The sequence below is a fragment of the Cherax quadricarinatus genome, chromosome 48 (genome assembly GCF_038502225.1).
Source record: "Cherax quadricarinatus isolate ZL_2023a chromosome 48, ASM3850222v1, whole genome shotgun sequence".
NCBI lineage: Eukaryota > Metazoa > Arthropoda > Malacostraca > Decapoda > Parastacidae > Cherax > Cherax quadricarinatus.
Genome location: NC_091339.1, coordinates 30,130,978 through 30,151,374, shown reverse-complemented (window position 1 = coordinate 30,151,374; position 20,397 = coordinate 30,130,978). Strand labels below are relative to the sequence as shown.

At 43.8% G+C, this 20,397-nt stretch overlaps 1 protein-coding gene across 1 annotated transcript in view; it reads right to left on the bottom strand.

The window, feature by feature from the left end:
• Positions 1-1,143: 1,143 nt before the first annotated feature.
• LOC128701174 (uncharacterized) overlaps positions 1,144-20,397 on the bottom strand; it is a 68,773-nt gene continuing 49,519 nt past the window's right edge. The window contains exons 3-4 of the mRNA XM_070094804.1: positions 6,559-6,709; positions 1,144-1,339 (exon numbers count right to left, since the gene is read on the bottom strand). Coding sequence (XP_069950905.1) covers positions 1,144-1,339; positions 6,559-6,709 — 347 coding nt within the window. The remainder of the gene's footprint in view (positions 1,340-6,558; positions 6,710-20,397) is intronic.

The window sequence follows — 20,397 nt, the reverse complement described above, 5'->3', positions numbered from 1 at the left end:
GTAACAGCTACCATGACAGTAGCCATCATCATGGTAACTATCACGAATACAGAATCCATTATGAAGGTAGTTATCATGATGATAGCAATCTTCAGTATAGGAGCTACAATGAATGTAGTTACCATGATGCTGGTTATCATTAATATGACAGGCACAATGAACGTTGTTACCAAGTTGTTAGATATAATGTATCAGGTACCACGAAGGTAGTTACCATGATGGTAGCTATCATGAATATATCGGCTACCATAAAATTAGTTACCATGACGGTAGCTCTAATAAATATAGCAGCTACCATAAAGGTAGTTATCATGATGGTAGCCAGCCATCATGAATAAAAGAGCTACCATAATTATGGTTACCATGACAGAATCGTGAAAATACCAGGTATGATGAAGGTAGCTACCATGAAGGTAATTACAATGATGGTAGCTCTCATGAATATAGCAGCTACCATGAATGTCGCTAAGATGGCGATAACAATATAACAGCAACCTGGAAGCCAGTTACCATGGTGGTCCGTATAATGAATATAACAGCTACCCTGAAGGTAGTTATCACGATGGTAGTTATCATGAATATAGCAGCTACCATGAAAGTAGTTACCATGAAGGTTGAAGTTATCAGGACTATCGCATCTACCATGATAGATTTTTCCATGTAGATAGGTATCATGATTATAGCAGCTACCATGAAAGTTGTTATAATGATTGTAGCAGTAATGAATATTAGAGCTACTATGAAGGTAGTTACAATGATGAAAGCCATCATGAATAAGCCGGCTACCATGAAGGTAGCAACAATGATTGTAGCTATCATTGATAAAGCTGCTACCGAGAAGGTAGTTACCATGGTGGTAGTTATCGTGAATATGGTAACTACCATAAAGTTAATTACCATGAGGGTTGTGATCAGGAATATAGAAGCTACCATGAAGGTAGTTATCGTGAATATAAGAGATACTATGTAGATAGTTACAATGAATAGCTGCTACCATAAAGTTATAGGAGATACCATGAATTTTGTTATAGTGATATTAGCTATCGTGAATATGGCAGCTACCATAATGATAGTTGTGATGATGGGAGCTATGATGAATATAGCTGCTACCATTAAGAGGATAAGGACACAAGTAACAGACACTCACAAGTATAAGCGACAGTTGAGTGTTGTCTTAGCCAGGGTGACCAGCTGGTCCCACTGGTATTGTGTGATGCTGCCGCTGGTGATAACTTCAAACACAGTCTTCATCTTAACACTGTGGTGATGCAGGCGATGGATCATGTCTTGGATGCCCACCACTGTTACTGTGCTGCTCTCACACTCGATCCTCCAGTACCTGTTGATGATGACACAACTGTTGTTGTCTGTTGATCTACAACACTACCACATTCACTGTTAAAACCATCACAACCACCGGAACCACCATCGCTGCTGCAACCACCATCACCCTTGCAAGCACCACAGCCACCACTACCATGAAAGTTGTCACCATGTAGCATTCATGAATATTATAGCTACCATGAAGGAAACTACCATAATTATGGTAACTCTTTTATTCATGATGGCTGGCTGCCATCATGATAAATACTTTCATGGTAGCTGCTATATTAATGGTAGCTGCTATATTCCTAAGAGTCATGGTAACTAACTTTATGATAGCCGATACATTCATCATAGCTACTGTGGCATGCAAAGAGTTCGTTACACTTTATTCATCTTATGTACACACTTCCATATAGGCTTCCTCCTAACCAGCAAACCGGGTGCTAAAGATTTAACGATCTTACGGGGCCCCATCGTTAAATCAGTACCTTGTTTCATTAATCAATCATAAGGTCGGTCTGACAATTGCTGAGGTGATGTGGTATCACTCACGATCAGCTCTTGCCAGACTAATACAGCTGCTGGTTGCTCACAGGTCTCTCTTGCTCTCTGGCTTTTGTCTTTGCCTTGATAACCATGTGACACACTTGTAATTCATTTTTGCACATAGTGTACATAAGCGTATATTCTATCAATACTTGGTGAAGGAAAATACAAGTTCATTATTACTACTACTGTGTTTATTTTCAGTCCAAACCCATTACGACCAGGTCAACAGTCCAATCATTACCTGTGTGTGTGTAATATGGGAAACCCTGTTCAGGAGCTGGAGCTGGAGCTGGAGCTGGAGCTAGTCTTATATCGTTCAGATAGCCTTTCTATCACACAGCACTGCGTGTCAGCTTTGTCATCGCTACTGTAATTGCATGTCAGCCTTGCAGTCGCTTTGCTATTGTGTGTCAGCCTTGCTATTGAGTGTATGTTTATCCAACAGTTGTACTGTGAAGTTTTTGTTGTATGTATTGCAAACAGCATGTTAGTCTGGGGTTAATGCCACCTACACGAGTCAGGTGATTGGTGTCTGAATTCACTCTATTATATCTACTCAAACTCTCTCTACAGCGTTGTTGGCAAATTGCTCCTTCTATTGGTATAAAAGTATCAAAACACTCTCACTGCTGAGCAGCTTCGTGACATTATTTGTACAAAGTTGAGAGCTGAAGCAACTGTGGTGTACCAAACTGAGGTAGCGTTCATTCTGTTAGTGGGTTTAATTTGTGAAGGACCTGCTTATAGATGAATGGTTCAGAGAACCGACATGTTGATAAATTAGACACATGTGCAATTCTTGGGTATCTTTATTGAGGAAACGTTTCGCCACACAGTGGCTTCATCAGTCCATACAAAAGAGAATCTTGAAGAACAGGAGGAGAATGAGGTAATCAGTCCCTCAACCTTGAGTCGATGTGGTCAGTCCATCAATCTGATTGATGGACTGACCACATCGACTCAAGGTTGAGGGACTGATTACCTCATTCTCCTCCTGTTCTTCAAGATTCTCTTTTGTATGGACTGATGAAGCCACTGTGTGGCGAAACGTTTCCTCAATAAAGATACCCAAGAATTGCACATGTGTCTAATTTATCAAGGACCTGCTTAGTATAGGCCAACAGGCCTACTGCAGTGTTCCTCCTTTCTTATATTCTTATCTCCCATTACAGGAGCCCTCTAATCGCAAATCTCCGGTCAGGTTCCTTTGTAATGGGAGAAACATAACACCAGAACACTCAGACCAGCAGTCTTGTGAAGCAGCAAATGCATCAGGTTTGTCTAAGGGCGAGTCTGCTTAATTGGCGCTTGAGTTAGCCAAACTCAATCTTGAAACAACATGGAAGCAGCAAGCATTTGCTAAGGAGGAGTTTGATAGAGAGAAGGAGAGGAGGCATTTTAAACAAGCGGTGGATGACTAAAGTCATCCACCATTTGCTTAAATTGCAGTGCAGCTAGTTCCTCGTTTTGTTGAAGCCGAGGCCGTATATCTGTGTTGAACAATGACGACTACATCAGTTATCGGGTGATGAAAACCATGGTTCTTCGGGTTTATCATTGTATTCCCGCCAAGTACAGGAGGGAATTTAAACTAGGCAAATGACAGCCGGGTCAGTTTCATGTCGACTTTGTAAGGCAGCAGTCGAAAGCCTTTACCTCTGTAGATGACCCTGACTCAATGCACCCTATTCCTGAAATTTAAGAAAAGCTTCCCAATTCTGTCCTCTCTTTAATGGTAGAGCTGTCTAAGAATCAAATAACAAAGTTAACTGCGCTCCTACAATCTTACCCTGATATCTTTTCGGAAGTTCCAACATAATGTACACTAAGATATCATGTAAATGTTGGAAATTCTAAACTTATTAAACTCTCCCCTGCAGAGCTAATCCTAAAAAACAAAGACTACTTCAGCAGGAGGTAGCATTTCTACAAGACTTGGGTTAGTGGAGGAGTTATCTAGTCTGTGAGCTTCACCGTGTATCCTTGTTAGGAGGTGTGAGGGAGGTTTTCGAATGTGTACAGACTACCATAAGGTGAATGAGGTCAATATTCCAGATGCTTACCCTCTGCCATGCTTGGATAACATAATAGACTTCGTGGGTAAGGCTACTTTTGTGTTCAAATTAGACCTCCTTAAAGGTTACTTTCAGATAAAGCAAAGAAAATCTCTGCCTTCATAATTCCAGGAAGTCATTATCAGCATACAATAACCCCCCTTCGGAATGAAAAACTCACCGGCATCATTCCAAAAGCTGATCCATCAGGCTATTAAAGAACTTGAAGGCATGGCTGCTTACCTAGATGACATTGCTGCTGTGACGGATACTTGGGACCAACATATGTCTAGACTTAAAGTTCTCTTCGAGACATTTCAGAATTTCCAATGGCCAATCTACTGTTAGTATTTTTGGGCCATGAAGTAGGTAGTGACAAAGTGGCCCCTAAATTTGCTAAAATTCTTGCCATTACAAATTATCCAGTACCTCATGATAGGAAATCCCTCCAACGTTTTTTAGGTGTGGTAGGGTTTTATAGACGATTTTGTAAGAATTTCGCAGATGTAGCCCCCTAACCTCACTTACCAGTCAAAAATCCCAGGTACAGTGGACCTCAGATTGTAATGATGCTAAAAAGCATCATTACAATGTCTATTTTGTACTGCACCCATTCTCTTGTCTCTTAATTTCTCAAAACCCTTTACATTACAGGTTGATGCTTTTGAGTCAGGGGTGTGGGTAGTACTTCGACAATCTGGAGAAGATGCAGCCTGTGGCCCATTTCTCCACCAAATATCATTCTCACCAGAGGGCCTACTCCACAATTGAAAAAGAAGCCCTCGCTCTGCTACTGGCATTAGAGCACTTTGAGGTCTTTGTGGGTCAGTTGTCTCAAGTGGTCACAGTCTACAGTGATCACAACCCTGAAGAACCACACCACCCATCTCAGGCACTGGAATCTCAGGCTGCAACCTCACAAAATACACATTGTACATGTTGTCTTCAAAGATAATAAGCTGGCTGATTCTCATTCAAGAATTTAAAATTAAAATGTTAGGTTAGGATGTGTTATGGACTATGGGTAGAATAGATCTTTTTTTCCCCCTTTGTCTACATAAATTGGTGTGGAGTTTGTTTTTAGAAGAGATATTCTGCTATCGTCCGCAGGTATCTTGAACCTTTGTTAGTCCTACTGTCCAATGTCTTGCTCTAAGTTCAGAGTTTGACTTTATGCCTCGAGAAAAGTTGAGCACTATCTAATGAGTTGGCTGGTTGAGAGGAAAGGTTGTTCCATTATTATACCTTGCCATGGTGGCACTCTACCCATGGAAGTGGAAGCCTAGTCCTGGCCATTAGAGCCCTTTTGGGGTGGGGATGTGACATGCAAAGAGTATGTTCGGCATATGTACACACTCCCATGCAGGCTGCCTCCCAACCAGCAAACCAGGTGCTAAGAGTTTAACAATCTTATGGGGCCCCATCGCTAAATCAGTACCTTGGTTCATTACCAATCATAAGGTGGGTCTGACAATTGCTGAGGTGGTGTGGTATCACTCACGGTCAGCTCTTGCCAGACTCATACAGACGCTGGTTGCTTATGGTTCTCTCTTGCTCTCTCGTTGGCTGTAGTCTTTAAACTGATTACGGTGTGGTACGCTTATATTCCATTCTTGTACATGTGTACATAAGTGTATATTCTATAAATACTTGGTGAAGGAAAATACAAGTTCATTATTACTACTGCTGTGTTTATTTTCAGTTCAAACCCATTATAACCAGGTCAACAGGCCAATAATTACCTGTGTGCATAATAGCTACCATCATGGTAACTACCTGACTTTTTGGGTTATCCTAGGTACTCTATACATATGCTGCTATGAATGATAATCTATGTATCTGTAATTGTGTACTCCTGAATAAACTTACATACTTACCATCATCACCACCACCACTACTACCACTACTACTACCACCACCATCACCACCAACACCATCAATCAGAAATCTCATCATTAACATTGAAAATAAGACCAGAACAACAGTGAAATGACTTATACAGTGAAATGACTTATACAGTGAAATGACTATACCTGCCCAGGTCAGTCAGGCGCGATGATCAGATGCCCTCACATCACGGCCTACATGCCAAGGATCAACATCCTTCCCGCCTATGGTCTGGCTTTCGCCCCCCCCCCTCACTCTTCCCGCTGAGTATCCACGTGTTGATTAATAAACACGTGTCAAGTCCAAGGCCGTTTCTTGCAACCCTTCCACACTACCCCTTCTAGTAACATTCAAATAAGCAGGCACTAAACCGCTGTACAGTGATAACAGCAATAACAGTTGTAGCTCCTGGACAACCTCACAACACTAAAACAATAGTAAGGGACTTACCCTTCTGGTGGTTCTAGCTCCTGGATCACCTCACTCACAACACAAGAACAACAGTTATGAACTCACCATCCTGGTGGTTGTAGCCCCTGGACCAAATCACTCACAACATAAGAAAAAACAGTGATGGACTCACCCTCCTGGTGGTTGTAGCTCCTGGACCACCTCACATGTGAAGGACTCACCATCCACCTCACTCACAACACAAAAACAAGAGTGAAGGACTCACCCTCCAGGAGGTTGTAGTTTCTTGGACACCTCACTCACAACACATCAACAAGAGTGAAGGACTCACCCTCCTGGTGGTTGTAGCTCCCGGGCCAGGTCACATGCATGACTCACTATATCATCACTCACGTCAGTCAACTCCAGCTCCACCCTCTCCTGTGTGCTGGGTAGTGACGTTACTGCTGCTGCTGACACTGCTGCTGCTGACACTCTCACACCTGCAGTAATACATCATACTGTTACAATCCCCACCGTAGTGATACACCATACTGTTACCATAAAAAATGTAGTAATACACCAAACTGACACCATAACCACTATAGTGGTACACCATATGGTCACCATCAACACTGTAGTGATGCACCATACTGTCACCATCACCACTGTGGTGGTACACAATACTCTCACCATCACCACTGTAGTGATACATTAAAAATTCACCATCACCACTATAGTAATATACCATACTGTCACCATCACCTCTGTAGAGATACACCATACTGTCACCACTAATGTAATGATACACCATGCAGTCACCATTACCAGTGAAGAGTATATCATACAGTCACCATCACTACTGTATTAATACAGCAGGAACTCCCCATCAACACTTCAGTGGTTCACCGTACTATCACCAACACTGTAGTGATACACCATACTGTCACCATCACCACTGTAGTGATACACAATTCTGTCACCATCACTACGGTAGTGATACACCATACTGTCATCATCACCACTTTAGTGTTACACAATACTGTCACCATCACTACTGTAGTGATACACCATCCTGGCACCATCACCACTCTAGCGATACACCATACTGTCACAACTACTTTAGTGATGCACCATGTCGTTACAGTCACAACTGTAGTGATACAAATTACTGTCACCATCACCTCTGTAGTGATACACAATACTGTCACCATCACTACTCTAGTGATACACCATACTGTCACCATCACCTTTGTAGTGATACACAACACTGTCACCATCACTACTTTAGTTTTTTTTTATTTAAAATACAGTATACATTATACATGGAAGCAAACATATGTCACTAAACCAATCAACATGTAACAACAAAATTAAAGTACAACATACGTATACACAATCCAAAAAAGAAAAAGGAACACTTCACACAGGTGTACCAACAACATATCCAGATAATCTACTTCAGCACACTTATACATCTTATGTCGTGAGGTAAAAACCTCACGACATACCATTAAAACCTATACATCCTCCCCCACCAAAGGTACATTTATAAAGTCGTACATATGTGCTCTGGAAGTAAAAAGGTACCTCCCCCCCCCTCATCAAATACCAACAAAACAATGACATACTATAAGAGCGCAGGATACTACTTGCTCTAAGTAATAATTATGAAAACTTTGCCTAGCATACAAGGATAATATACTCTATATCTCAACACGGGTGCAATCCACCCAAGACTTCTTCATACACTATATACCCTATAGCAGTATTAATACATGACATACACCGCTACTTGAACTCATATGCATACCTGCTCCAACAAAGTCTATCTAAAATTTTGTATTTACACAAAATCAATATACATTTTTATATTACTTTACAGAATACTCTTACATGTGACTTGAAACATTAAAATAGCAAAGGTAAAGCAAACAAACAGCGTGTACTTAAAATATACAACACTGCCCTGCACCTACAGTGTCACACGACATGTACTATATGATCTTAACCAGGCTTCTGAAACATTATATGTTAGGCCTTATGTGCCAAAATACAATCTACCATAATATTAAATACTGTGCCACGTTGCTCATTACAGCTATTTACACTTCCGAGCTTTCCAATATACAGATATTGTGCCCTACAGAATGCTTCCTACAAGAAGGGAAACCCCGGACTTTGTATCACAGTATATTCTAAACAATCACATGGCAGACCTTAGTAACACCACGTAGTATGTGCTTTCTATAACATCTCTGAAGACACTCACAATAAGGAACAGTCATTCTCTCACACACAAATACTGTAAGAATCTACCTTTCCACTCACCTTATATACACAAAATGACGTAGTGCTCCAATACACTACATACATGTACTATCCAAAACCTTCACAACATAAAGGAAACACAAATAAATGCTGTCTCCCACCTTTCCCTATAAAGATCCCTATTGTGACACTTAGTTCTATAAATGGTGGCCGCTAACGCCTTTATTCTTTCATCCACATCCACCTCCCTCATGGCCCAAGACGTATAAATAAAATCTGTGACCACATACGCAACCGCATTCACCACCATCTGACTCATCCCACCTATATCTAAACTTAACACCCTTAACACCTGTAACCCTTCCCCACCCACTAACCTAACTACACTACCTAACCATACCCTCACAGCTTCTAAACAATTACAAAAATACACGACATGAAAAATAGTCTCCAAACATCCACACGCTTTGCACTCCCCATCCTCCCTTAGTCTCCTATTAAATAACACAACACCAGACGGCAAGATTCCATGTGAAAACCTAAACATTACCTCCCTTACACCTGGTTTAACACGCAATTGCCGCAAACATTTCCAGATATTTCCCCACGCATACAATGGGTATGCCCCCTCAACTGCCGCCACCACAGACCCACCCCCACTCTCTCAAGAACCCTCAATTTGAAGCGAGCCGGATCCCTCACCACCATTAAAACCCGCAACATGGCCTCACCAATCATTAAATCCCTACCCCCCACCATCGTTGCATATCCATATGCAGTCTTTCTAGCACCCCTCTTCTCGCCCCCCCTCTCTCAAATAGCCGCATTTTAGATACACACTCATCATATGCTTTTCTAAAGGTATAAGCCCCAGCCGCCCCCGGCTAACGGGAAGCATCACCACCCCTCTACTTGGCCAATCACAACCCGATCCCCATATAAATCTGAAAATCTAATGTTGCAACCGTTACACCTCTCGCCGCCTCAACGGGTATATTGCCACCACGTGCCATAGCTTGCTATACAACAGGACGTTCGTCACAATAGCCCTCTGATGCAACGTTCTGCGCGGTCCTCAAACTGCCCAATCTTTTCAAAACCCCATCCCTGATGTGCATCGAATTTGCCTCTTGCATGACCCTATCATTCCTAGCGTACACTATCCCTCAAATCAATAGCTGAGCCACCACACTCTACCCGCCCTCTACAGTCCCGCCCTCTACAGTCCCACCTTTGCCACATTAATTTCCATCCCAGTAGCCTCACCAAACACATCTACCACCTTTCCTACCATGTGTAAATCCCTCTCATCCCTCACAAAAACAGTCATGTCATCCACATAACCCACAATACCCGCCCCTCCCTCTTGTTCAGTACTAACCCCTCCACTTGTGATACTCCACCTAAATGCCCTATAAAAGGGATTCTGGAGGCACGCAAACAATATTTGCATCAGAGGGCATCCCTGTCACAAACCCCTTCCCATATGAATGTTAACACCTAGCCTTTCATTAACCTGTACTCTCATAGATGCTCCTTGAAACAATGTTTTCGCCCAAGATATAATTTCCCTCCCGAATCCCTGCCAACGCATGAACCTCCATAACACATCCCTCTCTACGCTATCTTAAGCCGCACTCCAATGCCAAAACACCCCCACCCCCCAACTCCCCCTCTGCTCTATAAAACTTCTAATAACTCCATGCCCTTCATACATCGACCTACCCAGTACCCCATATTGTCCTCTGTCAATTACTTTACCTATCACCTGTTTGACTCTATTCCCTCATATCCTTGCAAATAACTTATAATCACCACACATAAGCGATATTGCTCGGTAATCCTCTACCGTAGTCTGTCCACCTTTTGGAACTAATACCACGACAGCAGTCCTTTGCTGCTCACCCATTTCCCCATCATCCTTCATTACACTGAATAACCTAACTAAAAACCCTCTCAATACTTCCCAATTCCTAAAGTAAAAATCATTAGGCAACCCATCTACACCCAACGCCTTGCCTAAACTTGCACCAGACAAAAAATCTCACTTTCCATGATCGGCCCTTCTAATGTTACCCTATCTGTACCGTCAATCTCACATTGCACAAAGCCTCCCATTTCCTTTAAAGCTGCATCTCGAATACCTACGTTTTGTGTATGTTACCTAAACCATGCATTTAGATATCCACTCATACCCTCAGTCGTCACTAATACCTGCCCCTCCCTATACCCTTCCATCCCCACATGAACAGTTAATCCCATCATCTCTGTCGCCACTCTTCTCTTACGCTGTCGCCTCAACAGGCCTGTCACCCCATAACACCTCTTCCAGCCCACCCAAAACTCACGCACCATCAAATCTTTCATTTTGCAAATCCCTAATATGCTCCTTTAATCCCTCAATATCGTCCACTGGATAACTAGCACTCCCACGCTCGTAGCAAGCTCTCAACTGCCCATCAAGATAAGATTGGTACCCATACTTCAACCTGGTATATTCACTCCCACTACGAATATAAAATTCCCTAATACGAGATTTCACCACAGAGTCCCACCAACTAACCAGATCACTATTCCCAGGAGCCTACGCCACCAACTCCTCCCACAATTGAACAAATGACTGTCGAGCCTCTTCTTCCTGCAGTAACTTTACATTCAGCTTCCAATACCCCTTACACCTTCTTGGCAACCCCTCCCAACCAATATCCACCAAAACACCCCTGTGATCAGAAAATACCACATCCATTACTCTCACACTATGTGTTACTACTGTCCTGGGCACGTACAATCGATCGAGCCAGTCCGCATACCCATGCTTAATAAATGTGTGCTCCACCACCCCGCCTCCCCCAACATCGATCAATCCTACCCCGGATAACAATTCTCCCAATATTCTCAAACAATGCCCAGCCCCCCTCGGTTCAACATCCTTACTCCTTATTACACAGTTCTATTGACCTCCTATCACAGCAACCCCCGGCAATCCACGCAAATAATATACCAGAACGTCCCTCACGAATTTATTCTTTACCTGTACACCACCCTCAGCCGGGCCATACACATACACCAACGTCATCTGTACCTGACCCCATAACCCATCCACACGAATCACCCTCTCCTTCCCCCCCCCTCACAATGCCTGACAACCAATGGGCTAGTTTCTTTCACCAAAATGGCCACACCTCCTTTCAATCTGACTGCATGCCCAACATGCACATTATATCCATCCACCTTCAACTCATAATCCTGTCTATAATTGTAATCCTGCAAGAACACTATGTCAACACCATGACGCACCAAATATTCCCTAAACCACTCACACTTTCTCAGTGTCCTCAAGCCATTGATGTTTAATGTCAGGCACTTAAAACCGACAAAGAGGGTTTCCCTCTTTACACTACCGACTTATCACCTGATCGTTTCGTTGCACCCTTTTCCCTCCCCCCCTTTCCGGGCACACTTACCCAACCCCTGCCCCTGAGTGCCACTTGAACGTCTCTGCATGGCATCTGCCCATGTTTTCTTCCCTGGCCGTTGTGCGGGTGTAAGCACGTCGTCTGAATCAGAAAGCATTGCAGTGCGCTTTTGCGTCATACCCTCGACCTGCATCAAGTCATCCAGCGCAGTGCCATGATGAACCTCCACCTCCACAGTTCTCACCAACAGGGCATCCTTAGCACACACTTCAGGCCGAGCTGGCATCACGACGCCCTCCTCAACTGCAGACCCAAGATCCAGGTCTGTACCAACATCCTGGCAAGGACGCTCATTGCCCAAAATGTTCCCAAACGTCGACACTATCGACGTTTCCGCATCGCTGCCATTCACTTCCACGATAACCTCATCCAGCACTTGTACAACGTCCAAGGAAGTGATGTCATCCCCCTGCGTAGCCCCTGCTGTCTCCTTTTCTTCGGCCCTCTCAACCTCCTCACTCCATGTCAAACTCTGCTGAGGCAGTGTCGAATATGGCTGATCTTGATCCTCTCTCCTTTCCTCCACATCACGTCATTGCTGCTGGTCCTTATCACCATGTCGTCTATCAAATTGTGCAGCCAGGTGATCATACGACCTGCACAAATGACATGTGCGTCGCTGCCCAGCGTATGTCACAAATACCTGAGTTCTGAATCTTCCATCACCACGTACGATGGAATAGGATGTCTGAGCGTCATCTTGACAGAGTACATACCCTCAGGTATCCCCATATATGGGCCGGCTGACCACCTTCCTGCAGTGACCGTATGTATTCTGCCGTATTTACACATAGCGAACCGGATGTCAGATGCATCCGCCTCGAACTGCACATTCCTGATCTTAACCCATGTGTTATAGCTTGATACATCATGCAACCTCACCGTCACAGCATGATTAACTGGTATGACCACTTCCTGAAACTTATTCACCACTGCCTCATGCACATTCGCCGAGCTGAATTTTACAAAAGTCCTCTTCGTACCGATCAGTGCAAGTCCACAAATCTCCTCATTGGCTATTCCGTAGGTATCACTGATTATTGTAGGAAGAAGTAACTCCATTGATGGCCCTGTTACAGCTCCACTGGTTAATTCAATGCAGACTGTGTTGATACCATGCCGGCTAGCCTGCGCCATGTTGTGAAAATAATACTGCCACCAGACAACTCCAGGGGGCAGCAGCAGCACACGTCCTCTCCACTCAAGGGTTGAGAGAGGAATGATACACAATACTGTCACCATCACTACTCTAGTGATACACAATACTGTCACCATCACCACTGTCACCATCACTACTTTAGTGATGATTCATTCCTTCACCATCACTGCTCTTGTTATACATCATACTGTCACCCTCACCACTGTAGTGATACACCATACTGTCATCATCACCACTGAAGTGATGGACTATACTGTCACTCTCACATCTGTAGTGATACACCATACTGTCATCATCACTGTAGTGATACACCATACTGTCATCATCACCACTGAAGTGATGGACTATACTGTCACCCTCACATCTGTAGTGATACACCATACTGTCATCATCACTGTAGTGATACACCATACTGTCATCATCACTGTAGTGATACACAATATTTTCTCCATCTCTACTGTAGTGATACGCAATACTGTCACCATTACCAATGTAGTGATACACCATTGCCAATGATGTCACCATCACCACAGTAGTGATACACAGTGGTGATGGTGACTGTATGGTGTAACAATACAGCGGTGATATTGACAGTATGGTGTATCAGTACAGTGGAGATGGTGACTACGGTGTACAACTATATTGTTGATGGTGACAAAATGGTGAATCACTACAGTAGTGATGGCGACAGTAATGTGTATCATTACAGTGGAGATGGTGACAGTGTGGTATATCACTACATCGGTGACTGCGATTCTACAGTGTATCTCTTCAGAAGTGATGGTGACAGTATGATGAACCTCTACAGTGGTGATGGTGAATGTATGGTGCATCACTATAGTGGTGATGGTGATAGTATGGTGTATCACTACAGTGGTGATAGTCACAGTACAATGAATCACTACAGCGGTGAGAGTAACAGTTTGATGTATCATTGCAGTTGCGATTGTGACAGTTTAGTGTAGCAATACAGTGGTGATGAGGACTTTATGATGTATCAGTGTTGTCAGGGTGGATAGTGTTGTCAGGGTGGACAGTGTTGTCAGGGTGGACAGTGTTGTCAGGGTGGACAGTGTTGTCGGAGTGGACAGTGTTGTCAGGGTGAGCAGTGTTGTCAGGGTGGACAACATTGTCAGAGTGGACAGTGTTGTCAGAGCGGGCAGTGTTGTCAGGGTGGATAGTGTTGTCAGGGTGGACAGTTTTGTCAGGGTGGACAGTGTTGTCAGGGTGGATAGCGTTTTCAGGGTGGACAATGTTGTCAGGGTGTACAGTGTTGTCAGGGTGGATAAGGATGTCAGTGAGGACAGTGTTGTCAGTGTGGACGGTGTTTTGAGGGTGGATAATGTTGTCAGGATAGAAAGTGTTGTCAGGGTGGATAGCGTTGTCAGAGTGGATAGTGTTGTCAGGGTGGACAGTGTTGTCAGAGTGAACAGTGTTGTGAGAGTGGACAGTGTTCTGAGAGTGGACAGTGTTGTCAAAGTGGACAATCTTGTCAGGATGGACAGTGTTGTCTGGGTGGGCAGTGTTATCAGGGTGAACAGTGTTGTCAGGTTGCACAATATTGTCAGAGTGGACAGTGTTGTCAGAGTGGACAGTGTTGTCAGGGTGGATAGTGTTTTCAGGGTTGACAATGTTGTTAGCGTGGACAGTGTTGCTTGCGTGGACAGGATGTCAGTGTGGACAGTGTTGTCAGAGTAGACAGTGTTGTCAGGGTGTACAGTGTTGTCAGGGTGGATAAGGATGTCTGTGTGGACAGTGTTGTCAGTGTGGACGGTGTTTTCAGGGTGGATAATGTTTTCAGGGTGGACAGTGTTGTCAGGGTGGATAGCGTTGTCAGAGTGGATAGTGTTGTCAGGGTGGACAGTGTTGTGAGAGTGGACAGTGTTGTGAGAGTGGACAGTGTTGTCAAAGTGGACAATCTTGTCAAAGTGGACAGTGTTGTCTGGGTGAACAGTGTTGTCAGGGTGGGCAGTGTTGTCAGGGTGGAAAGTGTTGTCAGGGAGGAGAATGTTGTCGGGGTGGACTGTGTTGTCAGGGTGGACAGTGTTGTCAGGGCGGACAGTGTTGTCAGAGTGAACAGTGTTGTCAGGGTGGAGAGTGTTTTCAGGGTGGACAGTGCTGTCAGGGTGGATAATGTTGTCAGGGTGGACAGTGCTGTCGGAATGGACAGTGTTGTCAGGCTGAACAGTGTTGTCATGATGCTCAATATTGTCAGAGTGGACAGTATTGCCAAGGCGGACAGTGGTGACAGGGTGGTTACTGTTGTCAGGGTGGACAGTGTTGTCAGGGTGGACAGTGGCGTCAGAGTGGACAGTGTTGTCAGGGTGGATAATGTTGTCAGGTTTGACAGTATTGTCGGGGTGGACAGTGTTGTCAGGGTGGACAGTGTTGCCGGGGTGAACAGTGTTGTCAGGGTGGACAGTGTTGCCGGGGTGGACAGTGTTGTCTGGGTGGACAGTGTTGTCAGGGTGGATAGTGTTATCAGGGTGAATAGTGTTCTCAGGGCGGACAGTGTTGTCAGAGTGGACAGTGTTGTCAGGGTGGACAGTGTTGTCAGGGTGGACAGTGTTGTCAGGGTGGACAGTGTTGTCATAGTGGACAGTGTTGTCAGGGTGGACAGTGTTTTCAGGGTGGACAGTGTTGTCAGGGTGGACAGTGTTGTCAGGGTGGACAGTGTTGTCAGGGCGGACAGTGTTGTCAGAGTGGACAGTGTTGTCAGGGTGGACAGTGTTGTCAGGGTGGACAGTGTTGTCAGGGCGGACAGTGTTGTCAGAGTGGACATTGTTGTCAGGGTGGACAGTGTTTTCAGGGTGGACAGTGTTGTCAGGTTGGACAGTGTTGTCAGGTTGGACAGTGTTGTCAGGGTGGACAGTGTTGTCAGGGTGGACAGTGTTGTGAGAGTGAACAGTGCTGTCGGGTTGGACAGTGTTGTCAGGGTGGACAGTGTTGTCAGGGTGGACAGTGTTGTGAGAGTGAACAGTGCTGTCGGGTTGGACAGTGTTGTTGTTATGCAGAAATGTGGGATAGCTGGGGGCTAGTGCCTTGGCTAAGGGCCAAGGTAAAAGTTACACACATCACAAGCATAAACAGGCCACCCAGGGCTATTCCAGTCAAAACAGAAAGCGCTAAACCAGTATGTGTTACTTCAATTGGTTGGTTAACAGAGGGTTAGGCAAAAATCCCAGTTAGGAAATATATCTATTTATTCAACATAACACTATAAACACACTCTAGAAACACCTTAATCCTAAACGCCCAAATGAGGGTACACAAGAAACAGCTGGCTGGAGGTCCAGGCACCATAACCACTAGGCCTAGTCAGGCCAGGCGTCACTACTCCACTGCAAACCCCATTTCTTATTTCCTCACTCCTCCCACAGCACCCTGACCATGTCAGAGCCTGGGTGAACATACAGGTAAGCCATAGAAGAGCCTATGGCTTGGGTTAGCTAAACAAAAGGAGCACACAACTACAAACTTAGCATAAATACACAGGATCTCCGACGCCAGCCTCCACACCATGCTGACCCCACGTGACTCCCCCAAGCCACTCTTATCCCGCGTACCCAAACACCCTTGGAAAATAAATCCCTAGCAGGATTTCTTTATAATTACAGTTAGAGTACTTTACAGTGCCCTCAAATGCACATTATGAATTATAAAATTATTCTCTACAATTATAACATTCAAACTATTATGGCACACTTCTCCACTATATGTACATTACGATGTTACGCAGAACCCTGCATAACAGTTGTCAGGGTGGATAGTGTTGTCAGGATGGACAGTGTTGTCAGGGTGAACAGTGTTGTCAGGGTGGACAGTGTTGTGAGAGTGAACAGTGCTGTCGGGTTGGACAGTGTTGTCGGGGTGGATAGTGTTGTCAGGGTGGACAGTGTTGTCAGGGTGGATAGTGTTGTCAGGATGGACAGTGTTGTCGGAGTGGACAGTGTTGTCAGGGTGAACAGTGTTGTCAGGGTGGACAATATTGTCAGAGTGGACAGTGTTGTCAGAGTGGACAGTGTTGTCAGGGCGGGCAGTGTTGTCAGGATGGACAGTTGTTGCGACCCCTGAATGGGTCACAATATATATAATGTATATTACCTGTTCATATAATTTTATATTGCTTATATTTGCGATATTAGCTAAACCGTACATATATTGCTTTATATTATTATTTGACTTTGTTATATTTTCTTATATTTTATTTAAAACCAACAGATTACAGATCAAGAATATTACCTAAATTCAAACATTATATTCTTAAACAAACATGTTCCTTCACATTTTTAACAGTATTTCTTTTATTGCAATCACATTACAATATACTGATAACCAACTTTGCTATACAGTAAACCTTTAATATCTCCTACATTCGTATAATATTTTCAACATGCTTACCACACGGAATTTAACAAACTTAACCCCCGTCCCAATATTACTATCCCAGACATCGACACCATGACCAGTCCTTTTAGGGTAGGATAGGTGCCTGAGCCCGAGCTTGTAGCTCACAAGACTGTCATTCCCATTAGCTCCCTTGGGGCGGGGATGGCAGACCAGAGAGGCCTAGCTTGTGGCTAGGCCTGGGGACAGTTGTCCCAAAGATGAGGAGGTACTTGTGCTTCCTCCCATGGGAGACTTAGGTCTCAGACACTCCCTAAAGAGGGAGCCAAGGCCGGGCCACCACTTGGAAGAGGCCCGGGCCGGGAGAATACCGGCGAATCTTTAATAATAATAATAATAATACTATCCCCGAGTTATACTTCTTACATCCTATTATACACTTTGAATTTTACATAGCAATCCCTACCCACCTCCTTTGCTTGACTGACTGAGTGCCACCTTTGCTTGACTGACTGAGTGCCACCTTTGCTTGACTGACTGAGTGCCACCTTTGCTTGACTGACTGAGTGCCACACTTGCTTGACTGACTGAGTGCCACCTTTGCTTGACTGACTGAGTGCCACACTTCTGGCACAGCAAAGGATACAGAAGAAAAAATAAATAATAATTTCATTATTACACCAACTTAATATCACATTCCATACTGTTGCTGAATAACTAACAACATACTATGTACATTAGAACCTACTAATAGATTACATGTCAAGAATATTATCTAATCTCATTACATATCAATCCTACAACGTGTTTATATATTATCGTCTGTACTACTTCTCCAATTTCAGGTACATTTCACAAAACTGAAACGTATAACAAAATGTATAGTACAGTAACCTACCCCTTTCCCACCTTCTTAAACTGATGACATCATGCTATCAACACGAACTTTTACCAATTATACGCCATCCTAATACAAAGTTCCGTGTTATACAACTTACAACATATAATACACTTTAAGTATCAAAAGGAAAACCCTTTCCTCGCCTTCCCCTCAAGGAAGGTTCCTTGATGTTGGTGAGGGGCTCTTGATTTAGGGAATTGGATCTGTGCACCAGTTCCCCGAATTAAGCCTGAATGCCTTCCACATCCCCCCCCAGGCGCTGTATAATCCTCCGGGTTTAGCGCTTCCCCTTGATTATAATAATAATAATAATTTCCTCGCCTTCTGTGCTTGTTATACTGAGTTCCACCGTTCTGGTACATCAATATTATTAAAAAATTATTAATAATCACACTGACAAAAAAATTAACACATTCACATCCAGTGACAATAGAAAAATACATCTACACACAAAATAATTTCTATCCTCCTAACAACTCCAATCACTACGCATTCGTACATAAACGAACCATAACTACATACTTCATATTACCTCCTTCAACAAGCAAATAAAAGAATACAAAAAACATAATTAACTTTCAATTCAGCTATTGGAACCGTTCTTTCGTCCACTACGACAATCACAGTTCAATCAAGGTTCCACAAAATCTAATAGAACGTATTTATCAATATAATTGAAGTTTTCATGCTAAACACCAAAATTAAAAATACATACAAAGTAAAATATATATGCTCATAATTGAACTTATGCCTTTAACTTCTGTGTTTGTTAACATATACCCTAAGAACATGACTCGTGTTTTCCACCTTAACACACTTCATTCTCAGTCCACTAACACACATCATGCTACCACCTGTTCCGGGAAACCAGCCCATTGCTTCCCGTTACCTTGTTTTTAAATCCCATAAATCCCGTAATTTGAAACTCCTACAGCCCTCACTAAATGCCCTCTCTCATCTCCCCCCAAACACTTTCTTATTCCGGCACTTCGTTCTATAAAAGTCGCTGCTAACATGTTAATTCTTTTACTCACTCCCACCTCCCTCATAGCCCAAGACATATATATAAAATCCGTAACTATATACCCTACCACATTCTCTACCATTTGATTCACCCCACCTATGTCTAAACTTAAAGCCCTCAACACCTGTAACCCTTCCCCCCGTACTCCTTCAATACGATCGCAAAAATACACCACGTGGAAAATAGTCTCCATGCAGCCACACGCCTTGCATTCCCCAACCTCCCGTATCCTCCTATTGAATAAGACCATTCCAGACGCCAAGACCCCATGTAAAAATCTAAACATTACTTCTTGTACTCTGGGTTTCACGTGTAATTTGTTCAGACGCCTCCAGATATCACTCCAAGCATACATTGGATATGCCCCTTCTACCGCCGCTAGTACTGACTTGCCATCAACTCCTTCAAGGATTTGCAATTTAATATGTGATGGTTCTCTCACTGTTATTAGGACCCTCAACATTGCCTCACCTAGCAATAACTCCCTACCCCCACACCACTGTTGCATATCCTTATGTATCCTATTAAGTCCACCTTCCCTTGCCATCCCCCCTCCAGCATATAACTACGTTTTAAATACACACTCATGATTCTTTTTTCGACCGGTATAAGCCCCAGCCCTCCTTGGCCTACAGGGAGTGTGACCACCACTCCACTTAACCATTCACATCCTGGCATTCGTCTCTCAACCTGCGGGCTGGGAGGACGCACTCAGAGCTTGCTCCGGCTTACACCTGGTGGCGGCCCGTGTACTACAATCCACAAGATGGCGGACTGTCAAGGTCGAAGAGTAAACACGGTCTGTGTTGAATTCACCCGAGGCTCCCTCAGTGGTTCTACAATGCATGCATTAATGCCGTGCATTATTCGCGATGTCTACAGCATCCCCAATGAAGAATTATATGGCATAGCTCTAAATGGGATGTCGAGGATATTTGTGAAATTCGTGAATGCCGGCTTTTACACCAAGATTGTGCAAACTTTTCAAGAAAGAAGAATGGTGGTAAATTCTG